The following is a 25606-nucleotide window of genomic DNA, read 5'->3' as shown; positions in this document are numbered from 1 at the left end:
AACTGTTATTACACAGACTCCATGACTATGATAAATGAATACTGCAAGAGTTAGATTAACATACAGGCGTGAAGGTACTTCAACATTTCTAAATTGCACAAATAATAAATACATTTACATATTTGTCTCTGGCTTGCTTTTGGTCTCATGTCAATGATTACTCCTCTGTGTGTCAATGATGCCGAGATCTACTTTTATCACTGAGAAGGTTTACCTGCAAAATTAGTAGCACCAAACATCACAAGCAGCCTCAAGAATGAACACAGAGTAGTTGTATAACACTTTTCCATGAGCAGAATATTGCACTACAGATCGCTAAGTTTGATCAAAGGGGAAAGCCAGATATAAATAGCGCACTCACGTGCATGGTTGCCAGATTGCACAAAATAAGTATTACATTAGGCAGAATATTTCCAATTCGTGCAAGTATAAATCTCAAACTGGGGGTGTTTCGTCTCTTATCTGGCAACCATGAGCATGGTAAATGCTTGTGGAGACTTGTTACGTCCCAATGCAAGTTAAATGAAATATCCAATGAAAAATAAAAAGGTTTTTATGATAAATGAGGCTGTAAATTGCCATGTCTGCTTTAGCTGTTTGCGAGATTATCATTAAATCTACCTCAGCAGTCTTAAATAGTCTATCACTCTGGCGGCCGCTGAAATATCTTCAATGGGAGAACCATGGCATTGCTCTTTCCCTGCTGTCCCCAGTCCCAATAAACCAGTCGAGGAGCACTGCTTTAACTCACACACACACACACACACACACACACACACACACACACACGTCAGTCCTCCTCAGCTCGCTTCTCTCTGACATTTTCTCCGCTGCATTTGTGTGTGTTGCAAGTTGACGAGTCTGACAGGCAGACGAGGAGGAAAGGAGATGCGCATGCGCATGTGAGATTCTCCGTCCGGTTGCATTTTTTTCTCAATACCGTAGATAAGCGAATGTACATGGTATGATAACCATCAATTTTGAAATCGTGGTATACCGTGAAACTGGTATACCGCTGCAACCCTAGTGGAGTGTTGAGATCTTTTGAAAATTTGGTTCAACATTTTGGGATTCCCAGATCTCAGTTCTATAGGTATTTACAGCAGCACTACCTGCTCTGTATTGTTTTTGGGAGTGGCACACACACCCCTAAAGTGGCAGATACTCTGGGAGAGGAGATTACAGCTTTTGGAAAAGGTCATGAGGCATTAGTGTATTACTCGCTGCTAATTCAGAGTCTGGGGGACAGAGCTTCAACTTCTCTAAAGACATTTTTGGAGAAAGATTAAAATTTGGTATTGGACAAAGATTTAAATTTGGTATTGGAGGTGGGAGTGCGGGTTAGGACTATAAAAAGTCTGCATCTAGAGATGCAAGGGTGTGCCTTATGCAATTTAAGATTTTACATAGATTCTATTGGACCCCTTCTAGATTGTATAGGGAAGATTATATCAGTCAGACTTTCGTGAGATTACAACAGGAAACTCTCAAGGAAACCGTACTACAGAGTTCTTGCCCACAAGTTACCACCCCGATGCAGCCTCGATTTCAACGACACGATGATGTAGAACAAGTCCATGAGAATGTAAGAACACAAAAGAATTCACATTGAGAAACAGCCATAGATTTAACCACTGTTTTATGGATTACATTTATGCTGACTTTGTGCTTTTGGAGCTTCATAAGTTTGATACCCACTTTGGTAAAAATTTTGGACCAACAGAGCTGAGATATTCTTCTAAAGATCTTTGTGTTCAACCGAAGAAATTCATTCACATCTGGGATGGCATGAGGGTGAGAAAATGATGAGAGAATTTTCATTTTTGGGTAAACGTTTCCTTTTAATGAGGGTATGACATTTGAATAGGATTTGGTCTTGGCAGACTAGATCAGCTATGCTGCTGCTCCAGAGGAAGTACGAAGACTTGCTACTGCTAAGTAAAGCATATGGCTGTAGAATTTTCATGAATGTGCTTAACAAGCAGAGCAGTCTCCTTTCTGTCACCTGCTGCCTCTTTCCTATTAAAACTAGTTACCACATACCATGTAAAACAGCCTTTATACTATACTAACCGATTTTAATTTGTATAGGCTATATAGAACAATTTTTTAATTATGTGGCCCTGCTTGATTGAAAATGGGCCTTATCTGTTCCACATTCACACAGCAGCAGAAACAGGTTGTCAGTCCTGTTTTGAGTGCTTAATACAGTTGCGTTCACACGCAGTTTGGTTATTTCTGAGCATGACAACCACATTCTATAACGAACTGACACCCGCAAATGTTCAGGACTCGCAACTGCATTCCCGGCAAACCTGTGCTGTGTGAACGGAATCGTACTAGATAACTAAGTAAATACGTTTTTCAATCCTGTATTTAGTGTGTGAACGTAACCTGTGTGTGTGACTCTAGTGCTCAAGTCTGTTGCACGTCATGCTATCTAAATTAAAAGCATTCAGTAACAACTTTTTTTCTGCAATTTTTTGGAAAACAACCATGGGGAAACAAAAGGTCAAAATACACATTTTGGAAAAAGAAAAAAAATCTAAATTCTGTTCAGTCATTTTTGTGTAGCTCAGAATGAAAATTATCTGAAACATCACAATCCAACAGTTCAGTGGTACATTAAAATCATAGGAAGTTTTGAGCTAGTGGTGGAGTACTGTTCTTAAAAGTGCTAACTGATCCATCATAGATGTACTGGGACTTAAAATCAGCCCAGAAGGGGGCAATGGTGAACCCAAATGGAAATATTAGCCATTAATTCTACGGAATTATGTTAGATGCATATGTTGCATATGCGTATCAACAGCAAGCATGATACAGTCACTGATTACATACATTTAAAATATTTTAAAATTAACATTGTATTTTTCTAAAATATTATAGTCTCTGACAACATCTAAATATTCTTTTAAAAAATATATATTTAATGGAAGTGCATGCTTACCCAGTTAAATAATAATAATTTACTGATTAAATCAAATCAGGCATGACATTTGACATTAGAATTATAAAGAGGAACCGTAGACACCAGAGAGAGACACATGCAGCCAACAAACTTGCGCTTGTGTGAGCGACACGTTGAGCTATGTGTGTGTGTGTGTGTGCTGAAAAGCAGTTTTATGTTGTGTCCAATTGAACTGTCTAATTAAAGTCTTGCGTGTGGATGTTCACCTGGCTCCTGTTTCCTCTGTAGGGAAGGCAGAGATTTGCCACAAAGTCCTATGTACACGATGCGCACTGTCAGTTTTGAACCATTACACCCCTATAAAGCATACTAAATTTCATTTTGATAGGCCAAAAATGAAATTTGAGATGCCGTAACTTTGAAACAAAGGTAAAACCTAAATGATGTAATATAATTTCTGTGAGGCGTGATCTGGAGATTATTGTGAGCCATTGTTTGGGCAAATCGGACGTGCGAAGGACATGAAACCATTAAACTGCAAACATCATAATCCAAGATGGTGGCAACTGTAATGGAACAGAGTTTTAATTTAAGGGGACCATTTGAATCATTAAGGAAATTAAGGAAAAACAGATACACGCAAAAGAAGTTAATATTTGAACTGAAGGTGGGGGTATAGAGTAGTAGAGTAAATTTTGTCTGGGGGCTATTTATACCCACACCTATCAGTGTGCCAAAATTCAGCATTTTCCAATCAACAGTTCATAAGTATGCCAAAGACACCCATTGGGGAGGAAGAATAATAATGAAAAGAAAACGGATACAAAATGTGCCACAGCACCATTGCTGCTTGGCCCATATATATATAGCAGCAAGCAGCAATAACGTGGTAAAGCACTGAAACAGCAAGCATTACACCAAATTAAGCAGGACATAAAGGACTCATGGACAGAATATGACATGCAAATCAAACCAACACCACTTCGCAAGTCGCCTTAGGAAAAGATTGAACCCATACCAATTCTACGTACTATCTACTGCACAACACTGCCACAAAACTAATAACCACTAAGTGACATCCCAAGCTGAGATCCAGAACAGCCAAGCACAGTGGTCAACTCCGTATTGGCATAACTTTTTAACAAAGTCAAAACTAAATTTGGTATTATTATTTCTGTGCGGCTACTGTAGCCCAGAATGTTGCACACTGAAGCACTCAGTTGACATGGCTGATGACTGAACCATGAACCATGACAAGTCAGCACACAAAGGTATTAATTAGTTATATTTGAACTAAAAGTGACACTGTCTCCAAACTGCTCAAGTGCCCTCAGGACACGATGTCAAGGACGCAAACAATTCACTTTTAAATCCGAGAAGGCATTCAAAAGATATATTACTTTTTATAAAAAAAGTCAAAATGTAGTATCGTAACCATAACCCAGTGCATGTACAGTACTCAGGTGTCAGGTGTCCTAATGAAGCATACAACGTATTGTTTCGACAGGACAAAGCATTGCAGAGATACAGGCTAAATTCCTGTTTCACGTCGACCTTGTTATCTTTGCATTGGCATAATTTCAGAACTATATCACTATTGTGCAGCTCTAGAGATTAATTTGAGCCACTGTTAAGGCAAATCAGACAGTCTTTGAATCATGTTATAAGCTTAAACTGTAAATGTCAGAATCCAAGATGGCGACCACTGTAATAGGTGGAATTTGAATGTAGATGGTCCATTTTAACAATCGGAAGTAATATGCAACTGTATTTCAACTGTTTCATGTGAGTATCGCGAGCATGAAACACAGATGAGTCCAGCAGAATTCTCGATATTTGTGCTCCAGAGACAGGAGAGCGCAGAGCTGGATCACTCGGCCTACTCAAAATTGTGGCGAAGACCACAAATCTTACATGACCCATTTGAATTCTACAAAATAGTTTCTTTTTTTACATCAAAGTGCTATAAAGGAAGTCAAACATCTCGGCTAGACAGGCCAACATTCTAACCACAACTAACAAGGAATACAGTGTGTCATGAGTCAAAATTTATGTTGTTAAACTCCATATCATCACACTTACAAAAATTCTGTTTGAATGATATTAGATATTAGGAAACAATCTGGGCATTTTTGCCTTCAGATAGTTATATATTCTCTATAGCAGTGTTTCACAAACTGTGGTACGCGTACCCCTGGGGGTACGTGAGGTGACAATGGGGGTATGCGAATAATATTGAGATTTACCGTTCTTTCAATGTCATCACAGTCTAAAACAAAATTGAAATCCAGTTCATGTATTTCCCACTGGCATAAATTATTTTGTATGTCATCTAGTGTAGAAACACCAAAATGGTTGTGTCATAAAGGTCAGAAAAATATGCAATGAAATAACCCTATTTTTGCAGTTAAAAAAATGCATTTACTCATGCGTCGTGCAAGTATCTTTTTTCACCAGCTCTGCCCAGTGCTAAGTGACGTAGCTTAGTGATAGCAAGTAAAATACTTCACTGTTTTACCAGACTCACACATGTCAGTAATCCACGATTTTAGTTTTGCTTTTTTGTTTTTTTTTTGCAGTAATTTTAGATGCATAGGGAGTTTTGATACAGATGGTATAAATTCAAAAGCTTTGATGACAGGTGTCAGACATTCAGTGCCACCAAATAATTTTCCATATTTACTAATTTTAAATCTTTTTTCTTTCTTTTTTTTACTATGACTATATTTGTCCAGTTCCAAATTAAGAGAAAATTATAAAAGGAGGAAGAAGTGTTTATTTATACATTTATATGTATATATAAAATCAAGGTCCCAGAGTCTGGAGGAAGAGAGGAGAGGCACAGAATCCACATTGCTTGAAGTCCAGTGTAAAGTTTCCACAGTCAGTGATGGTTTGGGGTGCCATGTCATCTGCTGGTGTTGGTCCACGGTGATTTCTGAGGTTCAAGGTCAACGCAGCCGTCCACCAGGAAGTTTTAGAGCACTTCATGCTTCCTGCTGCTGACCAACTTTATGGAGATGCAGATTTCATTTTCCAACAGGATTGGCACCTGCACACAGTGCCAAAGCTACCAGTACCTGGTTTAAGGACCATGGTATCCCTGTCCTTAATTGGCCAGCAAACTCGCCTGACCTTAACCCTATAGAAAATCTATGGGGTATTGTGAAGAGGAAGATGCGATACGCCACACCCAACAATGCAGAAGAGCTGAAGGCCACTATCAGAGCAACCTGGGCTCTCATAACACCCGAGCAGTGCCACAGACTGATCGACTCCATGCCACGCCGCATTGCTGCAGTAATTCAGGCAAAAGGAGCCCCAACCAAGTATTGAGTGCTGTACATGCACATACTTTTCATGTTCATACTTTTCAGTTGGCCAACATTTCTAAATATCCTTTTATTGTATTGGTCTTAATATTCTAATTTTCAGAGATACGGAATTTGGGATTTTCATTAGTTGTCAGTTTTAATCATCACAATTAAATGAAATAAACTTTTGAAAAATATCAGTCTGTGTGTAATGAATGAATATAATATCCAAGTTTCACTTTTTTAATGGAATTACTGAAATAAATCAACTTTTTGACGATATTCTAATTATATGACCAGCACCTATATGTGTGTGATATATATATATATATATATATATATATATATATATATATATATATATATATATATATAAAAATATAGTAGGAGCCAAATGAAATAATTGTGTGCACTAGTGGTGTGGGTGTGGTCACCTGTTAATTTAGCTTGGTATTTAAACTTCCCATGGGTTGTATCAGGACACAGGTGGCGGGAACATATGGTTCTTACCATAGAGCAACGTGTTGCACTCTATATATATATATTTTTTTTTTTTTCATTAAATGGACAACAAAGCATCTGAAATGGATATTGATGTGTGGACATTGTTTATTCCAAACTATGCGTAAAGAACATCTTACCACCTGGCCCTGGCTTATAGGAAAATGCCACTCAAATCAAAAGAGACCTCATGAGTCTCAAGTACTCAGCTATTACATTTTTTTACAGATTCCTTCACCACTAGGTGGCGCTGTCCCCAAAAAATGTGCATGCACCCACAGGTCATGGTGGTGAGGAAACATCAAGTTTTGTGTCAATACACCCAAGTGTGTATGAAACCTTACTGTAAAGTGGGCACGGGACAGTGGTGGCTCAGTGGTTAAGGCTCTGGGTTACTGACCAGAAGGTCAGGGGTTCAAGCCCCAACACCACCAAGACACCACTGTTGGGCCCTTGAGCAAGGCCCTTGAACCTATCTGCTCCAGGGGCGCCATATCATGGCTGACCCTGCACTCTGACCCCAGCTTAGCTGGGATATGTGAAAAATAAATAATTTCACCATGTATATGCAGAAATGTATGTATAATGTGTGACAATTGATCAATTATTTTTATTTATTATACGGTGTTAATAATATCACAGATCTAGGAATTTAGAAGAAAACACATAAAACATAGGAGAGCTCACCTGTATAAGTGTGCTGGATGCCAATGTAGGACCACGAGAGAGCACAAATCTTAGTTTATCCGGCTGCTCAGAATCAATATCAACCATAACCTCTCGCCAGCCTTTCTCTGTTCTCTATGTGGAAGAAAAAATAAATAAATACTATGGCATTATGTCAATTTTATCTGCTAAGTTATTTGATGATAATATTAATGTTTAATATTTGTTCAACATTACTGTTCACACAAATCTTGTTAATGTTTTATAAAAAAAAAAAAAAAAGGCAGAATTATTGTCTGTGGTAATCAACATCATGTCACATGCTGCCAATATACCTTACTATGAACTATTTTGTATATCCTTTCTGTGCCACTAGCTTTATCCATTTAAATTAATGAATTTTAATTTGGGAAAAAAACAAAGATTTTTTTCAAACAGGTTTCCAGTCTGCCATTGTTTGAGCTTTGGAATGTCAAAACAGATATTGGAGTATTTTAACATTCCAAAAATTAAAGGAATATTTCACCCAAAAATGTTTGATTCCATTTATGTTGAAAATTCTGTCATTATTTATCCCCACCCAAATCTCTCTCCTTTCGAAAAAAATTTTCCTGTGAATTTTTTAAAAGGGTTCACAGGTTTACTTGCTTGTACTTATGCACCAATAAGGATTAAATTAAGCAGAGTTTAGAGCTAACCCAGGTTTCTTTTGTTGATCCAACTTTTACTTTAATTCCCAATTAGTTGTGTTGCACCACTTAAAATGCAAATGCAGTATAACAAATCAGAGATAACATTTTTAACCTGTGATTAAAACCTTCACCTGCGATTAATTTTGACCTAGCTGTATTAGATTGTTAGTCCACAGTGCTGATCATGCAGGCTGATAAAATGTTGCAGCAGTGTGTACATTGTCACAAGCTTTAAGGGCAAATTAATTTAAGAAAAAAGGACAGATAATTTAAAATAAAGAGTGGCACGGGCTGGGCCATAGTAGGCTAAAATAAATAATATGATAAACATCAACTGTTCGCTTACCTCGTCTTGCATGTTAAATTGTAGGTCTGTTTTTTATTTGAACCACCTCATCTGCAAATGTAAAGTTAATCCCTAACTGAGATTTAAATCAGAGTTTAAAATAACGGAGCAACAGGATTAAAGTTAATATAGATTTACTATGAAATTTAAACCAGGATCAAAACGATGTTTTAAATGTATCCCTGACTATTTTAAACAAAATTGAAACCTTGAATAAATCACAATTTAAGATTAATCCTTGTTGGTGCAACCCACCCATAAAATGTTTGTGTGTCCTTTTCCAACCATAACAGACCTGACGCACTGCTCACTTTCATTATATGGCAAATAAACCCAGTGAATACTTTTTTTTAATTCACCTTTTATGTCCCTCTGAAAAAAGAAAGTCAAATCTTGGTTTGAAGAGACATTAAGGTAAATTATGACAGAATTAAAATTTTTGGGTAAAGTATTTCTTTAACACACTTCACCTTAAGGATTAAAAACTGTTTTTGTAAACAGTGCTGTTACATTTAGCTGTAAATTGAATATTTGAACATATGCAAATATGGTGTGTGAATTATATTGAATTAGGCGAGGTGTCTAGTTTACCTGAAACTTGTGAATGGGTAAAGCATCTATAAACTCATGTGCGATAAAGACACTGAATCCTGACAAGAGGAGAATAGAATTTAGTTGAAACAAACTACAAGCTTCATTTTCCCATCACAGAGCATATATGACTGATTACATGTGCAGTCAGTTTAACGTGCGCATACCCCGTGGGACATCATCTATCTGCCGGTACCAGTACACGGGCAGGCCTGTGTTTGTGGTGCCGCTGCGGTAAACTGGCACGTCATCACCGTCAAACACCTGTGTCTGGTCTGCAGTTAGACAGTCAGCTTGAACTTGGCTTAACTTTGGACTGATCTCCACCAGATGAACGGACAAATCCACCTTACCCAAAACAGCTTTCAGCTGACTGAACACCTGCCACCAACACACACATACAAACATCCCATACTCACAAGTAGCCCTTATTGATGTAACAAAATTGTAATTATTGGTCAATACCGAAAATCCTTTACATACTTGAATATGTTAACTGAAAAAAGCCAAACCGATGAAGGTTGTTGCTGACTTGGAGGATCTCGCTGTAATACGTTGATCAATTACGGCGATGGAAACATTATTCTCTAAGTTGGTTACTAGAGTGGCAGATGTTTAGAAAGGGATCGATTATCTGGATTCATCAGAAAGGAAATTATCCGCTAATCCGCTCGCGACCAAAATAGCCGTGGAAAATAAGATCTCAAAAATAGGAGTTGAAGCAGTGACATATGGATTGTTGGATTTCCTGAATATGAAGGCAGAGATATGGTGAAATTCCAAGATGAGCTCTTCCCAAGTCTGCTCGACATAACAGGCCAATCACAATGTTTTCTTGTTCCCGATCTTTGCAAATTTGACAAGAGAGAAACGCGATCAATTCAAGGAGTGTAAGAAACTGGAAGATAGCTTTTGTACTGATGTTTCCAGACAATAGATACAAAGGATGGCTGCAAATATTTACGTGTCCCAAGCAAGCACTGTCCTTCTTAAATACATTGGAGTGAGTAAGCCATATGGTGTTTCTAATGTGAGTGGATTGACTCACTGAACATAAACTCGATTGCCTGAGGAAATCGGGTGCCGTTTTTGTTTCTGTTTGTGTTGGATCCAACTAGCGGTTGGAGTATGTTTTGTGGAATAACCCTTACTTCAAGAAACTTCTGCATTGACTGAGGATCGCATTTGCACTGGGGTTCCCGACCAGATTGAAAGTGGATGCTGGGGATGGCCGCAATATATCTACATGCCCACACAATGGATGTCTTTTATAAAGTTGACGGACTGAGTAAGTCATGGTGTATTTTTTTTTTATGTGGCCTCCCGAGTGAATTTGACTCTTGACCATCCGAGGAAACGGGATGTCTGTTTTGTTCTTTTTGTAACACTGCTTCAGGACAGTTGTGGATGAATCTGTTTGTTCCTTGTGCTTATGCCTCCTGTTGGCTGGAGTTTGTTTTGTGGAGTATTTTTGCGGGACATTGGAAAGATTACATCATCTGCTGCACTCATAAACAAAAGGCTCACTGAATACTTGTTTGTCTGTCCGAGGAAACTGAACAGCTTTACATCGGCTAGAATTTATTTTGTGGAGGAACCCACCTTCGAGACAGTTCTGTGAATGAATCTACACGTTCACTGTGTTTATTCTGCATGAGTTCAGGGTTTGATTGTTGCACTAATGTTGGAATGTGGTCTGTATAATCTTGTTTTTGACACAATGTATTGTCTATTATATCAAAATGTCAAATGTTAATATGGGTGGGTTATCTTTCTCCACATGGAATGTGAACGGGTTGGGGCACCCCATAAAAAGAAGGAAGGCCACTTTAATCTATTGATTGACTCAGTCCTTGATCATAGTGAAGCAAAAGTCTGTAAGCCCCCAATGCAACATTGACGCTTCTTTGTCTTACCGATATCTAGTGACTTTTGAACCCATCTGGTAGGGACTATGAATTGTTTTCATCACAATTGGAAACATCTTAGTCTCAGATCAAGCCCTGGTGAGTTCAGAGATGTTGCCACATACAGAGAAAAATAAATCATATTGTTGGCGCTTTAATGTATCCCTTTTGCGAATCCTGATTTCCAACAAATGTTAAAAATCTGAAATCAATGTTTATATGGAGACCAACTGGTCCTCAGTATCTTCTGTGTGCATGGCCTGGGAGGCACTTAAGGCAGTTATTAGGGGTTGGATCATTCAGTATGCCTCATTCACCAAAAAATCCAAAGCACGTGGAATTGGAAGGGAATATTAAAAGTGCAGAGGCAGAGCTGAAGCGCCAAATGTTGTCTGATGGCCTCAGAGAATTGACCCATTTGAAATACACAGATATAATACTATTTTGTCACAGAAAGTGGAGTTTTGGTTATTCAGGGCAAGACAGTCATACTTTGAGTCAGGGGACAAGGCAGGGAAGCGTTTGGCTATACATATATAAAAGCAGGGTGAGTCTACCATTCCCTCAGTGAAATCTGCTGGTGGTGATATTTTTACCCAGGCCATTGATATTAATAATGCTTTTAAAGAATTCTATTATTGTTCCACGTCTTCATCTACTGATGAAGATATTAGAAATTTTGTGGAACCATAAGAACTCCCTAAATTGATGACTGAGCAAAAAATTATCTTGATTCAGAGATAACCTTGGAGCAGCTTGAGACCCTGGGACCAAATGGCTTTGCTGCTGAAATTTTTAGATCTTATGCTACAGAACTGGCTCCACTTTTGTTAGAAGTATATACGGAATCATTAAAGAACGAAAAGCTTCCTCCAACCATGACACAAGCCTAGATAAATCTGATTCTTAAAAAGGACAAAGATCCAAGCGAGTGTAACAGTTACCGTCCAATTTCCCTAATCCACCTTGATGTAAAAATGGTCAAAAAATTAGATTAAGTTAGTTATGACATCTCCTATACATATAGATCAGGTGGGGTCAGCTCAGGGCCGCAGCTCTTCTGACAACATTAGGCATCTCATTAATATCATGTGGACAGTGGTCAGACTCTGGTCGTGGCCATCTCACTTGATGCCGAAAAGGCATTTGATGTGGTAGAATGGGATTATCTTTTTAAGATTTTGGAAATATATGGGTTCGGAAATAATTTTATTGGATGGATTAAGTTGTAGACACCCGGTAGTGGCGGTACATACAAATGGATTCATTTCAGATTATTTTACTCTGAATAGGGGCACTCCACAATAGGGTTACCCACTTTCCCCATTATTGTTCTGTCTTGCCCTGGAACCATTAGCAGCCGCGATAATAAATGAAGGATGATTTTCCAGGGGTGATGGTGGGAGGTGTGACGCATAAGCTTTTACTTTACACAGATGATATTTTATTATTCATGTCCGACCCCACTTGATCTATGCCTTGCCTCCACAGAATTATAGATTCCTTTTCTAAATTTTAGGGATACAGATTCAATTGGTCTAAATCCGAAGCATTTGCTCTGACTGCATACTGCCCTGTAACTGCTTTTCAGCCGGGTGCCTTGCAGTGGCCCAAACAGGGCATTTAGTATTTGGGTATTTTATTCCCAGCAAATTTATGTAATTTAGTTCATTTTGTCCCATTATTAAAAACATTGAGCGATGTGGGCAGGTGGTCTTCATTACATTTATCTATGATTGGGAAGGTTAATGTATTGTATTTGTTAATGTTTTCCAAAATTCAACTATCTGCTACAAACTCTCCCTGTAGATGTCCCCCTCTCTTATTTCAAACAATTTGATAGCAAAGAAAAGTCCTTAATTTGGAATGGTAAGCATCCCAGGTTACATTTCAATAAGTTACATAGGCCGATTGACAAAGGTGGGCTAGGCCTACCCAAGATTTTTTTTATTATTATGCATTCCATCTCAGATATTTGGCTCATTGGTCACTTCAACCTTAGAGAGCCCCCTCCCTGGTTTCGTATTGAACAGGAAGTCCTTGCTTTATTTCACCATTGCAAAGCCTTTCGATCAAACTAACCGGAGAGATGAAGTCACAACGCCGTTATCTCGCATTTGCACGCGGTATGGCCAGAGTGTTTAATTTGGACATTTATTTAAATGTAGCCAAGCATATGGCTGAACCCTAAATTCTCCTTTCAGTTGGTAAGAGTGGATTGGGAGGGGGGTTACCTATAGGAGAGTGGAGTATTGAGATCTGTTGATAATTTGATTCAACATTTTAGGAGTAGTGTACACCCCCCAAAAGTGGAAGATACTCCGGGAGAGGTGATTACTGGTTTTGGAAAAGGTCATGAAGCATCTGTGTATTACTCCCTGTTAATTCAGTGTCTAGTGGATGGAGCTTCATCTTCTCTCAAGAGATTATGGGAGAAAGATTTAACTTGGTATTGGAGTGTGGTCAAGGATCCTAAAAAGCATCAAGTCTACATCTAGAGATGCAAGGGTCCATCTGATGCAATTTAAGATTTTGCATCGGTTGTACTGGACCCCCTCTAGATTGTATAGGTTGGGTCTTAGGTCGCCTGCTGGCGGTGCCAATCTGTAGACGATGGGTGAGGTGGAGGCATTTCAGCAGATATTCTTTAGAAGGCTGGGGAAATGGGATATGTTCGTCAGAAAGTGTGGGGGATTTGGCTTTTTGGAAGGTTCTCGGGGAGTGTCTGTGGAGAGGGATTTTTTTTATTTAGTTGGGTATATGTTTTATTGAATTTGTTTGAACGAATATCTTTTTTTTTATGTATTTTTGTATTTATTTTATTTTGATGATCTAGTTGTTGGTGACCACAGTAATGCGTGTTTGGGGGGTAATGTGAATAATTGATTCCATTTTTTATGTTGTGTTTGTATGTTTTATCTATGGAATCAATAAAATTGTTAATAACAAAAAAAAAATTATTACACTTCAGTTGCTATTACTACAAAAGCATCTATGCTCCAGCAACTTAAAAACAAGTTTAAAGTATATTATACAACTCTAAATGTACAAACAGTGCAGTTATTCATGTGTTGTTCAATACAATACTCATTGCATCGAAAAAAAAACCTCTATTCTAAACAGATTAGATGTTACTTTATTGAATGAATGTCCTAATAACCATGGGAGTGATTTCTCTTCTGGGCATAGGGACTTTATTAAATGAAATACTTTACTTAAATTAAATTGAAATCACATATGAAATGTTAACACAGTATTATTCCTTAGAATTAATTGAGTTTGTTGTCTTGCACTTGTCCATTCAGATATATCTGCTAGTGTCTCGCCAGAGCATCAAATTTCATGGCATATTAAGCTGAAGATTTTTGGTCGCTGATATTTTGGTGCATCCCTAGTATTCCTGTGCACTTGATGTAATACATTCCTTTGGTACTCAATAGACCATTTCAAGGATGTAAACAATAACAAAGGACTTAGAACGCTTCTGGCCTGGGAGCATCATTACCGGATCCCTTAAATGAGGCTCTTGAGTTAACATACTTTCTCAAAGAATATCCAACCATCAAACAGCATGGTGCACATGTTAAGAATGACATTTTATAACAATCATGTTAAAGTTAGCAATGTGTATTGTGTTAAGGTCACTATGAATGAAGTATCTCCCGATATTGTTTTGGATGTTCAAGGAACAAATCGTCACTTCCTTAAACCAACAAATAGTCCTTGAAATGGTCTATATAGTTTTCATCTAGCTGTTCATTTATAGCTGTTTGCATCTATAATTGTACTGTGAGCAGCTGCCAGTATCATCTGAAGTGCACGACATAGGTCTTCTTCCTGTAATGTTGTGATAAAGGTTTTTTCTTTTACCCTCAGAATGTCACTGGTCAGTGAGCCTCTGCCTGGTCCCAGCTCCACTAACTGCAACTCACTAGATTTCCCAGCTGCCATCCATTCACTGACACACCACACACCCAGCAGCTGAAATAAAAATAACAAATTAGATATCTCAATTCTTTCTCCTAGACAGCAATAAGTTTAGAAGTCGCATGCCAAGATGTCTGATAGCCCAACACACATCAATTCATGGAATAGCAAAGAACATTCGACTTCAGATATATAGCTTTAACAAATCGTTTAGGACAATGTGGAAGGAAGGAGGGTGGGGCCAGGTCGTGATTCCACACACCTGGCTCCTAATCAGTCTAATCAAGCCTCAGAGAGGGATAAAGGCTGACTGGAGACTGCAGTGGGACAGAGAGAGAGATTTACGGACAGCTGTCGACACCTGTATGTGTGTTTGTCTTATTGGTCAAGTTTATAATTAAAATATTATTGATATTGTCAAGCCGGTTCTTGCCTCCTCCTTTCCATTAATCCTTTTACTGACATCTACTTTGTGCATGACAAGAGTAATTTTATTAGACATTGGATTTGACAAAGGGTTATTGGCAGATCCCCTTGACACCAATTTCACATGAAAAAAGGCCTTCTCCACACCATTTGGATTACACCAATTAGTGACGCTTCCATTCGGTATGTTTGGTGCCCCAGCTACGTTTCAGCGTCTCATGGACCGAATCCTCAGACCGCATTTGCCGTATGCCACTGCCTACACATCATCGTTTACAGTAATGATTGGCACATGCAGCATCTGAGGGCGGTTCTGAGATCACTGCGACGAGAGGGACTCACAGCAAACTCCAAGGAGTGCGTGATTGGGCGGGTGGAGGTATGGTATCTGGGCTTCCACTTGGGTCACGGGCAGGTGCATCCCCAAATTGACAAGACTGCAGTGATTGGGACCTGCCCAAGGCCCAAGACCAAAAATGGGGTGTGACAGTTCCTGGGGCTGGCTGGCTATTATAGAAGATTCGTGCCTAATTACTTGGATGTCACCAGTGTGGCTATTATAGAAGATTCGTGCCTAATTACTTGGATGTCACCAGCATGCTGAGTGTCAACAGGCGTTCATGCAGATTAAAGCCGCACTTTGCGGGGGCTGCTTTAACATTCACCAGATGTCCCTCTCCCTATTGTCTTGCAGATGGACGCTTCAGTCAGAGAGCTGGGAACCATACTCATGCAGGTGGTGGAGGGGGAGGAGCGCCTGGTGCTGTACACTAGCCGCAAGCTCTCGCTGAGGGAGACTAAGAACACCAAGGTGGTCCACAGACAGGGAGCGCAGATGGCTGTCGCCAACTTCCTTTCCTGAAATGGGGGGTTGTGGTAGACAGGCCGGATATCTCCCTGGCCTGAGTCGGGTGGTGGGGATATGTGGCAGCAGGGGCGTTGTCCGACTGGAGAGAGAGATAGCGGTAAGGGTGCTTGCACCCGAGCTAGATGATGTTTAACACATGTCTCTAATTCCAATGAGCATGGGGTGAGTAGCATATTAATAGCCATGCCACCAGCAGAGACAGAGTGAGAGTCTGGCACATGCAAGGCCCCGGTGCTCCTGAAGCTGAGGCTGTTTAATCTGTTATGTTTGTGAAGCTGATGTATTGAAGTTACTATGTTCCTGTGAAGCTGATGTGTTTGTTTGACTACCTGCTGTGAATCTAACGAATTTGTGAAGTTGTAAAGCATTGAAATGGCTACCTGTGCCAGGAGAAACCCCACTGTATTTACTTACCTTCTGCTGTTAAGTTGTCCAACAACGGTGAGATTCGATACACTCTGTTCCATAACTGTTATAGGAGGACAATATTGAAAAGAATTAAAAAAGATACTTGCGTGCTGAAGCTGACACCCCCGAGCAGGCCTCGAGCCTGGGAGTCGATTTAGTAGGAGAGATGCGGGAAATGCGGCGAGAGATGTTGAACATGTCGGCAATGCTGACAAAGGTTGTTGCTGACTTGGAGGATGTTGCTGTGATACATCGACTACCATGGAGGCGAAGTTTACCGGTGTGGTTTCAAGAGTGGATGTCGAGAAACGGATCGATTATCTGGAGTCATAGAAATAATTATCTGCTAATCCGCTAGGGACCAAGGCAGATTTGGAGTGCATCTGGGAGAAGCTAGAGGGTATGGAGAATGATCGTTGAAATAACATCCTTATTGTTAGAATTCCTGTTGGAGCAGAGGGTAATAATATGGTGGAATTCCTGGAACAGCTCTTTCCAAATCTGCTCGACATAACAGGCTATAAGCTGTAAATCGAGCGAGCTCACAGGGATCCAGCTTGGCGATTTGCTGAGGGAGACAGGCCCTGATCAATTCTGGCCAAATTTCTAAGATCATCCGATAAAGATCTCATGTTACGTGAGGTGAAGAGTAAAGGAAGGCTTTAGGAAAACCACAGCATTTTCTTGCTCCCAAACTTTGCAAAGTTTGGGGTTTGATTGTTGCTCTAATGTTGGAATGTGGTGTTTATAATGTGGTCTCAGAGAACTGACATTATTGAAATACATATTTAATAGTATTTTGTCATGGAAGGTGGAGTTTTGGCTATTCAAGGAAAGACAGACATGCTTTAAGTCACACAAGATTTTATTTATCTAGTTTTGGATAGATATATAAAGCATTCCCTCAGCAAAATCTGCTAGTGGTGAAATATTTACCTCAGCCATTGATATTAATAATGATTTTAAAGAATACTCTCTTGATCTCTTTAGTTCCACGTCTTCATCTAATGATGAAGATATTGGAAACTTTGTGGAACAATTAGAAATCGACGACTGAGCAAAAAAAATTATCTCGATTCTGCAATAACCTTGGAGGAGCTTGGGGAGTTAATTAAGGACTTGCCTACAGGCAAGACTCCGGGCCCAGATGGCTTTGCCGCTGAATTTATTAGATCTTATGCAACAGAACTGGCTCCACTTTTATTAGAAGTTTACATGGAATCATTAAAGAATGGAAAGATTCCGTGAAACATGACACAAGCCCCGATCAGTCTGATTCTTAAAAAGGACAAAGATCCAAGCGAGAATAAGAGTTACCATCCAATTTCCTTGATCTAGATAGACGTCAAAATATTGTCAAACATTTTGGCTAACCGATTAAGATAGGACATCTCTTATACATACAGATCAGGTGGGGTTTATTCAGGGCCGCAGCTCTTCTGATAACATTAGGCTTTTCATCAATATCATGTGGTCAGTGGCAAATGATCAGACTCCGGTCGCGGCCATCTCACTTGATGAAGAAAAGGCATTTGATATGGTAGAATGGGATTATCTTTTTAAGATTTTGGAAATATACAGGTTCAGGAATACTTTTAATGGATGCATTAAGTTATAGACATCCGGTAGTGGCAGTATAAACATATGGATTAATTTCAGATTATTTTACACTGGATAGGGGCACCCGGCAGGGTTGCCCTCTTTCCCCATTATTGTTCTGTCTTGCCCTGGAACCATTAGCAGCTACGATAAGAAAGGAAGATGATTTTCCAGGTGTGGTGGTGGGAGGAAGGGTGCATAAGCTTTTGCTTTACACAAATTATATTTTATTATTCATCTCCGACCGTACTAGATGTATGCCTTGCCTCCATTCAAGTTCTCAGGATACAGAGTTATTTGGTCTAAATCCGAAGCTTTGGCTCTGACAGCATACTGCCCTATAACAGCTTTTCAGCCGGGTGCCTTGCAGTGGCCCAAACAGGGCATTAGGTATTTGGGTATTTTATTCCCAGCAAATTTGCCTGATTTAGTCAGAGTTCATTTTGACCATTTAACAGAAAGGTTTTTGAGCAATGTGGGCAGGTGGGCTTCATTACATTTATATATGATTGGGAAGGTTAATGTTATTAAATTTATTGTATTCCAAAATTCAACTACCTGTTACAGTCTCTCCCTGTAGATGTCCCCCTCTCTTATTTTAAGCAATTTGACAGCATAGTGAAGTCATTCATTTGGAATGGTAAACGTTCCTATAATACATTTCAGTAAGATGCACAGGCCGATTGACAAAGGTGGGCTAGGCCTATCCAAGATTTGGTTTTATTATTATTATCATGTATTCATCTCAGACATTTCGCTTCCACCTGAGACGGCCCCCCTCAGGTTTTGTATTGAACAGAAATTCTTGCAAAGACTTTCTGTCAAACTAACCGGAGAAGAGTTTTTAATTCAGACATTTATTTAAATGTTGCCTAAAGCATATGTCTGTACCCAAAGTTATGTATTAATAAATCCCCTTTCTGCTGGTCAGTGTGGATTGAGATGGGGGTTAAAACACTCAGTGACCTATATGAGAGTGGATTGTTGAGACTCCTTTTTGGGAGTAGCATACACCCCCCTAAAGCGGCAGATATTCTGGGAGTGGTGATTACTGCTTTTGGAAAAGGTCATGAGGCATCAGTATATTACTCCCTACTGATTCAGAGTCTGGGACGGAGCTTCAACTTCTATCAAAATATTATGGGAGAAAGATTTAAACTTGGTATTGGAGGAGGGAGTGTGAGCTAGGATTTAAAACATGAAGTCTGCATCTACATTTTGATTGAATTTTGGTTGAAGGTTCATAGTGTGATGTATTGGGTACTTGCCCCAGACTCTGTATTTTAGGCAATGGGGCGGTCATCAATATAGAGAATAAGCACATAGAAAATTGGGTCCTAACCAGCATCATGATTGCCAAACAAATAGTTTTAAGGGGATGGTCGTCATGAAAATTTTTCCGCCGTTTAGAATTTTCGGAAAAACCTACTTTTTCAAACTTGTCCTAGGCCGTTTGTCCAATTTGCACGAAAATTTGTCTCCATCATCTAGAGGCACTCATGACAAAAAGATATTCACAGAATTTTTATAAACCATACTGTTTTGAATGGTGCTTCAATGAATTTGACGAAGAGCACGCCAAAATGGACGTGAGGGTATATCTCCTTAACATTTTAAAGCTTTATTCATACCAAACATATTATTTGTCATAGGCATCATGACTCGAGGGTGCCTGCTAAGTTTCGGAACGGTGCCACCTAGTGGTCATGAGATATGAAAAAAGCTCATTTTTGCTCATAACTTCTGAACATTTTGTCATAAAATCATAACATTTCATTAGATTCAGTGGGTTATAGCGAGTCTAGCGACATGAAAAAATGTTAGCCATTTTGGACGTCGGCCAACTTGAATTTAGGCATAAAATGCTGTATTTAATGAACGAACTGGCGTATCAGTACGAATCTCGGTATACGTCTTTGGCACCATGCTCTGAATGGACTCAAAAAGATTCGGGACAGCGCAACCTTGTGGTCAAAAATTATAATGCCATTTCTAAAAATGCTAATAGCTATTGACTCCTTTTGCCTACTATCATGAGACAGTTCTTGATAAGATTCCATGGTTCATGCGGAGAACAATGATACAAATTATGTAATGATCAAGCAAACTTCCTGTCCACCATCTATAAATGTTTTGAAAACCTACTTTTTTTTAACTCCTCCTAGACTGTTTGTCCGATTTGCATGAAAATTGGCCTAAATCATCTAGAGGTACTCACAAAAAAAAAGCAATTAACAGAATTTTGATAAACCATACCGTTTTCGAATGGCACTTCAATGAATTCAACGAAGAACACGCAAAATTTTACTTGAGGCTGTATCTCCGCAAATCTTTGAGGGATTGGGATGAAACTTATAATGTGTCATCACCATTAGGGCCTGAGGTTACCTGCAGTGTTTTGGCAAACTGCCCCCTACTGGTCAGGAGATAGACCCCGCTATCGCTGCTTGAAGATATTTTTGTTTTTGGTGTTGTTACATTTAGTTTAGACTGCAAGCTCACAAAAACTTTTGATTAGCATGGTCTGAAGATGATCTGAGCAAAATTTGGTGAAAACTTATTTATTGCTGTGGAAGGAGTTAAAAAAGTTGGTTTTCAATAGAATTAATAATGGCCAACAGGAAGTTTGGTCGACCATGACAAATGTGATATCATTGAACTCGGCCTGACTCAAGGAATCTAGCAAGACCAGTGTCATAGCTATAGGCTAAAATTATCAAAAGTTATTAACATTTTATATATTTAGTTATTACCCCAAGCTAGCACTGTCCTTAAACTTGTTGAGCACATTCAGGGCATTGTGCCAATGACACATACAGAGTTTCGTAACGATACGCCAAAGCGTTTGTAAAATAAAACATTTTATATCAAAATTATAAATGGCCAACACCCAAAATGTCCAACAAGGGCAAAATTGGAATCATTTGTATGCCCCTCAAATTCTAAAGAATCCATCTCCATGATTTTTGGACAAACCGTTCAGAAGTTATCAATAAAAATAGCCATTTATTTTTTGTATCTTGCAACCAGTAGATGGCGCTTAAATGAACAGTTATGTGCTTCAGCCCACTACACCACCAACACTCCTCAGTAGCATCATATTTGTTTTTATAGACTTTAGACCTTTATAGACCATAAGAGATCTTATAAATTTCACATATATGCATTTTATGTTTCTATCCATCCATCCATCTATCTTCAACCGCTTATCCGAAGTCGGGTCGCGGGGGCAGCTGCTCCAGCAGGGGGCCCCAAACTTCCCTATCCCGAGCCACATTAACCAGCTCTGACTGGGGGACCCCGAGGCGTTCCCAGGCCAGTGTGGAGATGTAATCTCTCCACCTAGTCCTGGGTCTTCCCCGAGGCCTCCTCCCAGCTGGACGTGCCTGAAACACCTCCCTAGGGAGGCAGCCAGGGGGCATCCTTACCAGATGCCCAAACCACCTCAACTGACTCCTTTCAACACAAAGGAGCAGCGGCTCTACTCCGAGCTCCTCACGGATGACTGAGCTCCTCACCCTATCTCTAAGGGAGAAGCCCGCCACCCTTCTGAGGAAGCCCATTTCGGCCGCTTGTACTCGCGACCTAGTTCTTTCGGTCATGAACCAACCTTCATGACCATAGGTGAGGGTAGGAACAAAAATTGACCGGTAGATCGAGAGCTTTGCCTTTCGGCTCAGCTCTCTTTTCGTGACAACGGTGCGATAGAGCGAATGCAATACCGCCCCCGCTGCCCCGATTCTCCGGCCAACCTCCCGCTCCATTGTCCCCTCACTCGTGAACAAGACCCGCAGGTACTTGAACTCCTTCACTTGGGGCAAACGTCATCTGCAAAAAGCAGCGATGAGATCCCCAGCCCACCGAACCGCACACCTTCCCCACCCCGACTACGCCTCGATATCCTGTCCATGAATATCACAAACAGGATTGGTGACAAAGCGCAGCCTTGGCAGAGACCAACCCCCACATGGAATGAACTCGACTTCGTGCCGAGGACCCGGACACAGCTCTCGCTTTGGACGTACAGGGATTGGGACCCCCCCCCCACCCCGTACTCCCGCAGCACCTCCCACAGTCTCTCCCGGGAGACCCGGTCATACGCCTTCTCCAGATCCACAAAACACATGTAGACCGGATGGGCATACTCCCAGGCCCCCTCCAGGATCCTTGCGAGAGTAAAGATCTGGTCTGTCGTTCCACGGCCAGGACGAAAACCGCATTGTTCCTCTTCAATCCGAGGTTCGACAATCGGCCGAACCCTCCTCTCCAGCACCTTGGAGTAAACTTTACCAGGGAGGCTGAGAAGTGTGATACCCCTGTAGTTGGCACACACTCTCTGATCCCCCTTTTTGAAGAGGGGAACCACCACCCCGTTCTGCCACTCCTTAGGCACTGTCCCAGATTTCCACGCAATGTTGAAGAGGCGTGTCATCCATGACACCCCCTCCACATCCAAAGCTTTCAGCATTTCTGGTCGGATCTCATCAATCCCCGGGGCTTTGCCACTGCGGAGTTGTTTGACTACCTTAGTGACCTCCCCCAGGGAAATAGAATCTGATCCCCCATCATCCTCCGGCAGATGGTGATCGGTTGACAGCTCTGCCCCTCTCTTCACCCGAGTGTCCAAAACATATGGCCTCATATCCGACGACACGATTACAAAATCGATCATCGACCTTCGGCCTAGGGTGCTCTGGTACCACGTACACTTATAAGCATCCTTATGTTCGAACATGGTGTTTGTTATAGATAATCCATGACTAGCACAGAAGTCTAATAACAAACATCCACTTGAGTTCAGATCAGGGAGGCCGTTCCTCCCAATCACGCCTTTCCAGGTGTCCCTGTCATTTCCCACGTGTGCGTTGAAGTCACCCAGCATCACTATGGAGTCCCCTACTGGGGCCCTATTCAGGACTCCATTCAGGGTCTCCAAGAAGGCCGAATACTCTGAACTGCTGTTCGGTGCATATGCACAGACAACAGTCAGAGTTTTCCCCCCCACAACCCATAGGCGTAGGGAGGCGACCCTCTCATCCACCGGGGTAAACTCCAACGTATTTGCGCTCAGCCGGGGACTCGGGAGTATCACCACACCCCCCGTCGCCTCACACCCTGGGAAACTCCAGAGAAGAATAGAGTCCATCCCCTATCCAGGGGTACGGATCCAGAGCCAAAACTGTGCGTCAATGTAAGCCCCACCAGATCCAACTGGTAACGCTCCACCTCCCTCACCAGTTCCGGCTCCTTCCCCCCAGTGAGGTGACATTCCACGTCCCCAGAGCAAGCCTTTGCTGCCCGGGTCTGGTCTGTCGAGGCCCACGGCCTTCACTGCCGCCCATATGACTCTATTTTTTCCATAGAGTCATTGTGAACCATTCTTAGTCTGGCCCCTTACCTGAGACCACTTTGCCTTGGGAGACCCTACCAGGAGCACATGGCTCCAGACAACACATCCCTCAGGATCATAAGGGCACACAAACCTCTCCACCACGATAAGGTGCTGGTTCCCGGAGAGGCATATATTATCATATATTCAATGATAAATAGTAGCCTAATAAAAGGCATTATTTACCTTTATATACTTTTACTTAAAAATGTTTTGCCAATGAACAAGTTTTATGATTACATTTTTGGAACCCAGTAGAACATTGCATAATGCTAAAATATTACTGTGGGACCTAGTATGGCAGTATTGTCACCATAAAAAGTGATAAACACTGACCTCTTTAAAGCAAAATAAAATAAATGACAGGAAAATAAACATTAGTTCTCTATCAAAACACTAAATACTATTAAATAAAATAATTCACCTGATAATATGAAATTACTTTATATGTTTAAAGCATTGTTAATCATTTTAATTTAATTGTATTAGATTATTAATTAGAATAAATCTATCTGCCTTTTCAGTTTTATTTTAACTATAAAAAGAGGTTAACTCGCAAGTTTGAATCCAAGGCATGCTGAGTGATTCCAGCCTGTTCTCCTAAGCAACTAAATTGGCCCAGTTGCTAGGGAGGGTAGAGTCACATGGGGTAACCATCTCATGGTCGCTATAATGTGGTTCGCTCTTGGTGGGGCATGTGGCGAGTTGTGCGTGGATGCCGCGGTGGATGGCGTGAAGCCTCCACACACACTCTGTCTCCGTGGTAACATGCTCAACAAGCCATGTGACGATAAAACTTTATCGTCCATCCCCCATGGAGGGAATTGTTTTTAGACAGAGGATCAAACAAACAACAAACAAGACAGACAAAATGAATAATAATAAAACACAACTGTTGTAGTAGATCTGTTACAGTAGATAAGATGTGCTGGTTGACAGTCTCGGACATGGAGGCAACTGAGATTTGTCCTCCGCCACCCTGATAGAGGTGAGTCACTATGCCGCCACCACCACGACTTAGAGCACATTGTGAATTGGGCATACCAATTTGGGGAGAAAAAGTGGAGATGACCTATAACTAGAGGTTGCTGGTCCATCAAAGTGTCTCCCATATTTACAACATAATAGTTTCAATCGTAGCATCTGCATCTCTTTCCAAAATAAAGAATTGGAAGTCAGATCTTAATTATATTTATTCAGATGAGGAATGGTCAAAGGCTCTCTGTCCTATTCACCACCTCTATGTGTCCATCATTCATTAATACAGTTTAAGTTATTTTTGTCAAAGACAACATTTATCAAATGAAACCCTGATGCACTTTAATTCATACATTTTAGCATCGCACAGCATTGACCTCTTTTTGGGATGCTATTTTCAATTCTTTTTCTGATATATTTAACTATTGAACCTTGTTCCCTTGTGGCTTTAATAGATCTATCTCCCAAAAACATACCTTTGTCATTGCTGCAATCAAACGCTATGGCCAGTGTTTATATTCAGAAAGTGTTTTATTATTATTATTCTCATTATCATATGGGGGGGGGGTAAGTTTTGGGTCTGGGGGGGGGGTCACGAGTATTGAGGTCACAAATATAATGGTCCTCTTTTGTCCTTTAATATAGTAAAGGCTCTGAATGCAATAATTTTCTGAATAAAAGGCTTGTAATGCGATAAAGGCCTGGCTAGCAAAAAGAAAATACTAGCGATGCACCGATCGACCGGCCAGGGACCGGAATTAGCCGATTTTCCGCATGGTCAGCCTAACGTCTTTCCGATTCCAAGCCGGTCCGTTTTGTTGCCAGCGGCGCAGGCAATAACGTCACATCCGCATGTAAACATGTCATTGGCGTGGAAGATCTTCACTGTGTGTGAAGTATACATAAAGTTCGAAATGTGTAATAATTGTAAGGCCAAAGTAAACCGTGGGGGAACCACCACAATAACTTTCGGAACAACAAACCTAATTAGACATTTAAAACACCATCACCCAGCTGAAAATGCCCATTTTAAAAAATAAGCTAAAAAGTGAAAGCAGCTAAAGCTAGCCAGAGCCAGAGCAA

The 25606-nt window shown here is 40.5% G+C and overlaps 1 protein-coding gene across 1 annotated transcript in view; it reads right to left on the bottom strand.

The window, feature by feature from the left end:
• ndufaf7 (NADH:ubiquinone oxidoreductase complex assembly factor 7) overlaps positions 1 to 25606 on the bottom strand; it is a 100220-nt gene that overhangs the window by 53687 nt on the left and 20927 nt on the right. Inside the window, exons 4-7 of the mRNA XM_052098625.1 lie at positions 14799 to 14909; positions 9189 to 9402; positions 9022 to 9080; positions 7414 to 7527 (exon numbers count right to left, since the gene is read on the bottom strand). Of these exons, the coding sequence (XP_051954585.1) occupies positions 7414 to 7527; positions 9022 to 9080; positions 9189 to 9402; positions 14799 to 14909 (498 nt within the window). The remainder of the gene's footprint in view (positions 1 to 7413; positions 7528 to 9021; positions 9081 to 9188; positions 9403 to 14798; positions 14910 to 25606) is intronic.

This window comes from Xyrauchen texanus, chromosome 30 (genome assembly GCF_025860055.1).
Source record: "Xyrauchen texanus isolate HMW12.3.18 chromosome 30, RBS_HiC_50CHRs, whole genome shotgun sequence".
Taxonomy (NCBI): domain Eukaryota; kingdom Metazoa; phylum Chordata; class Actinopteri; order Cypriniformes; family Catostomidae; genus Xyrauchen; species Xyrauchen texanus.
This window is presented reverse-complemented; position numbering and strand designations above follow the sequence as displayed.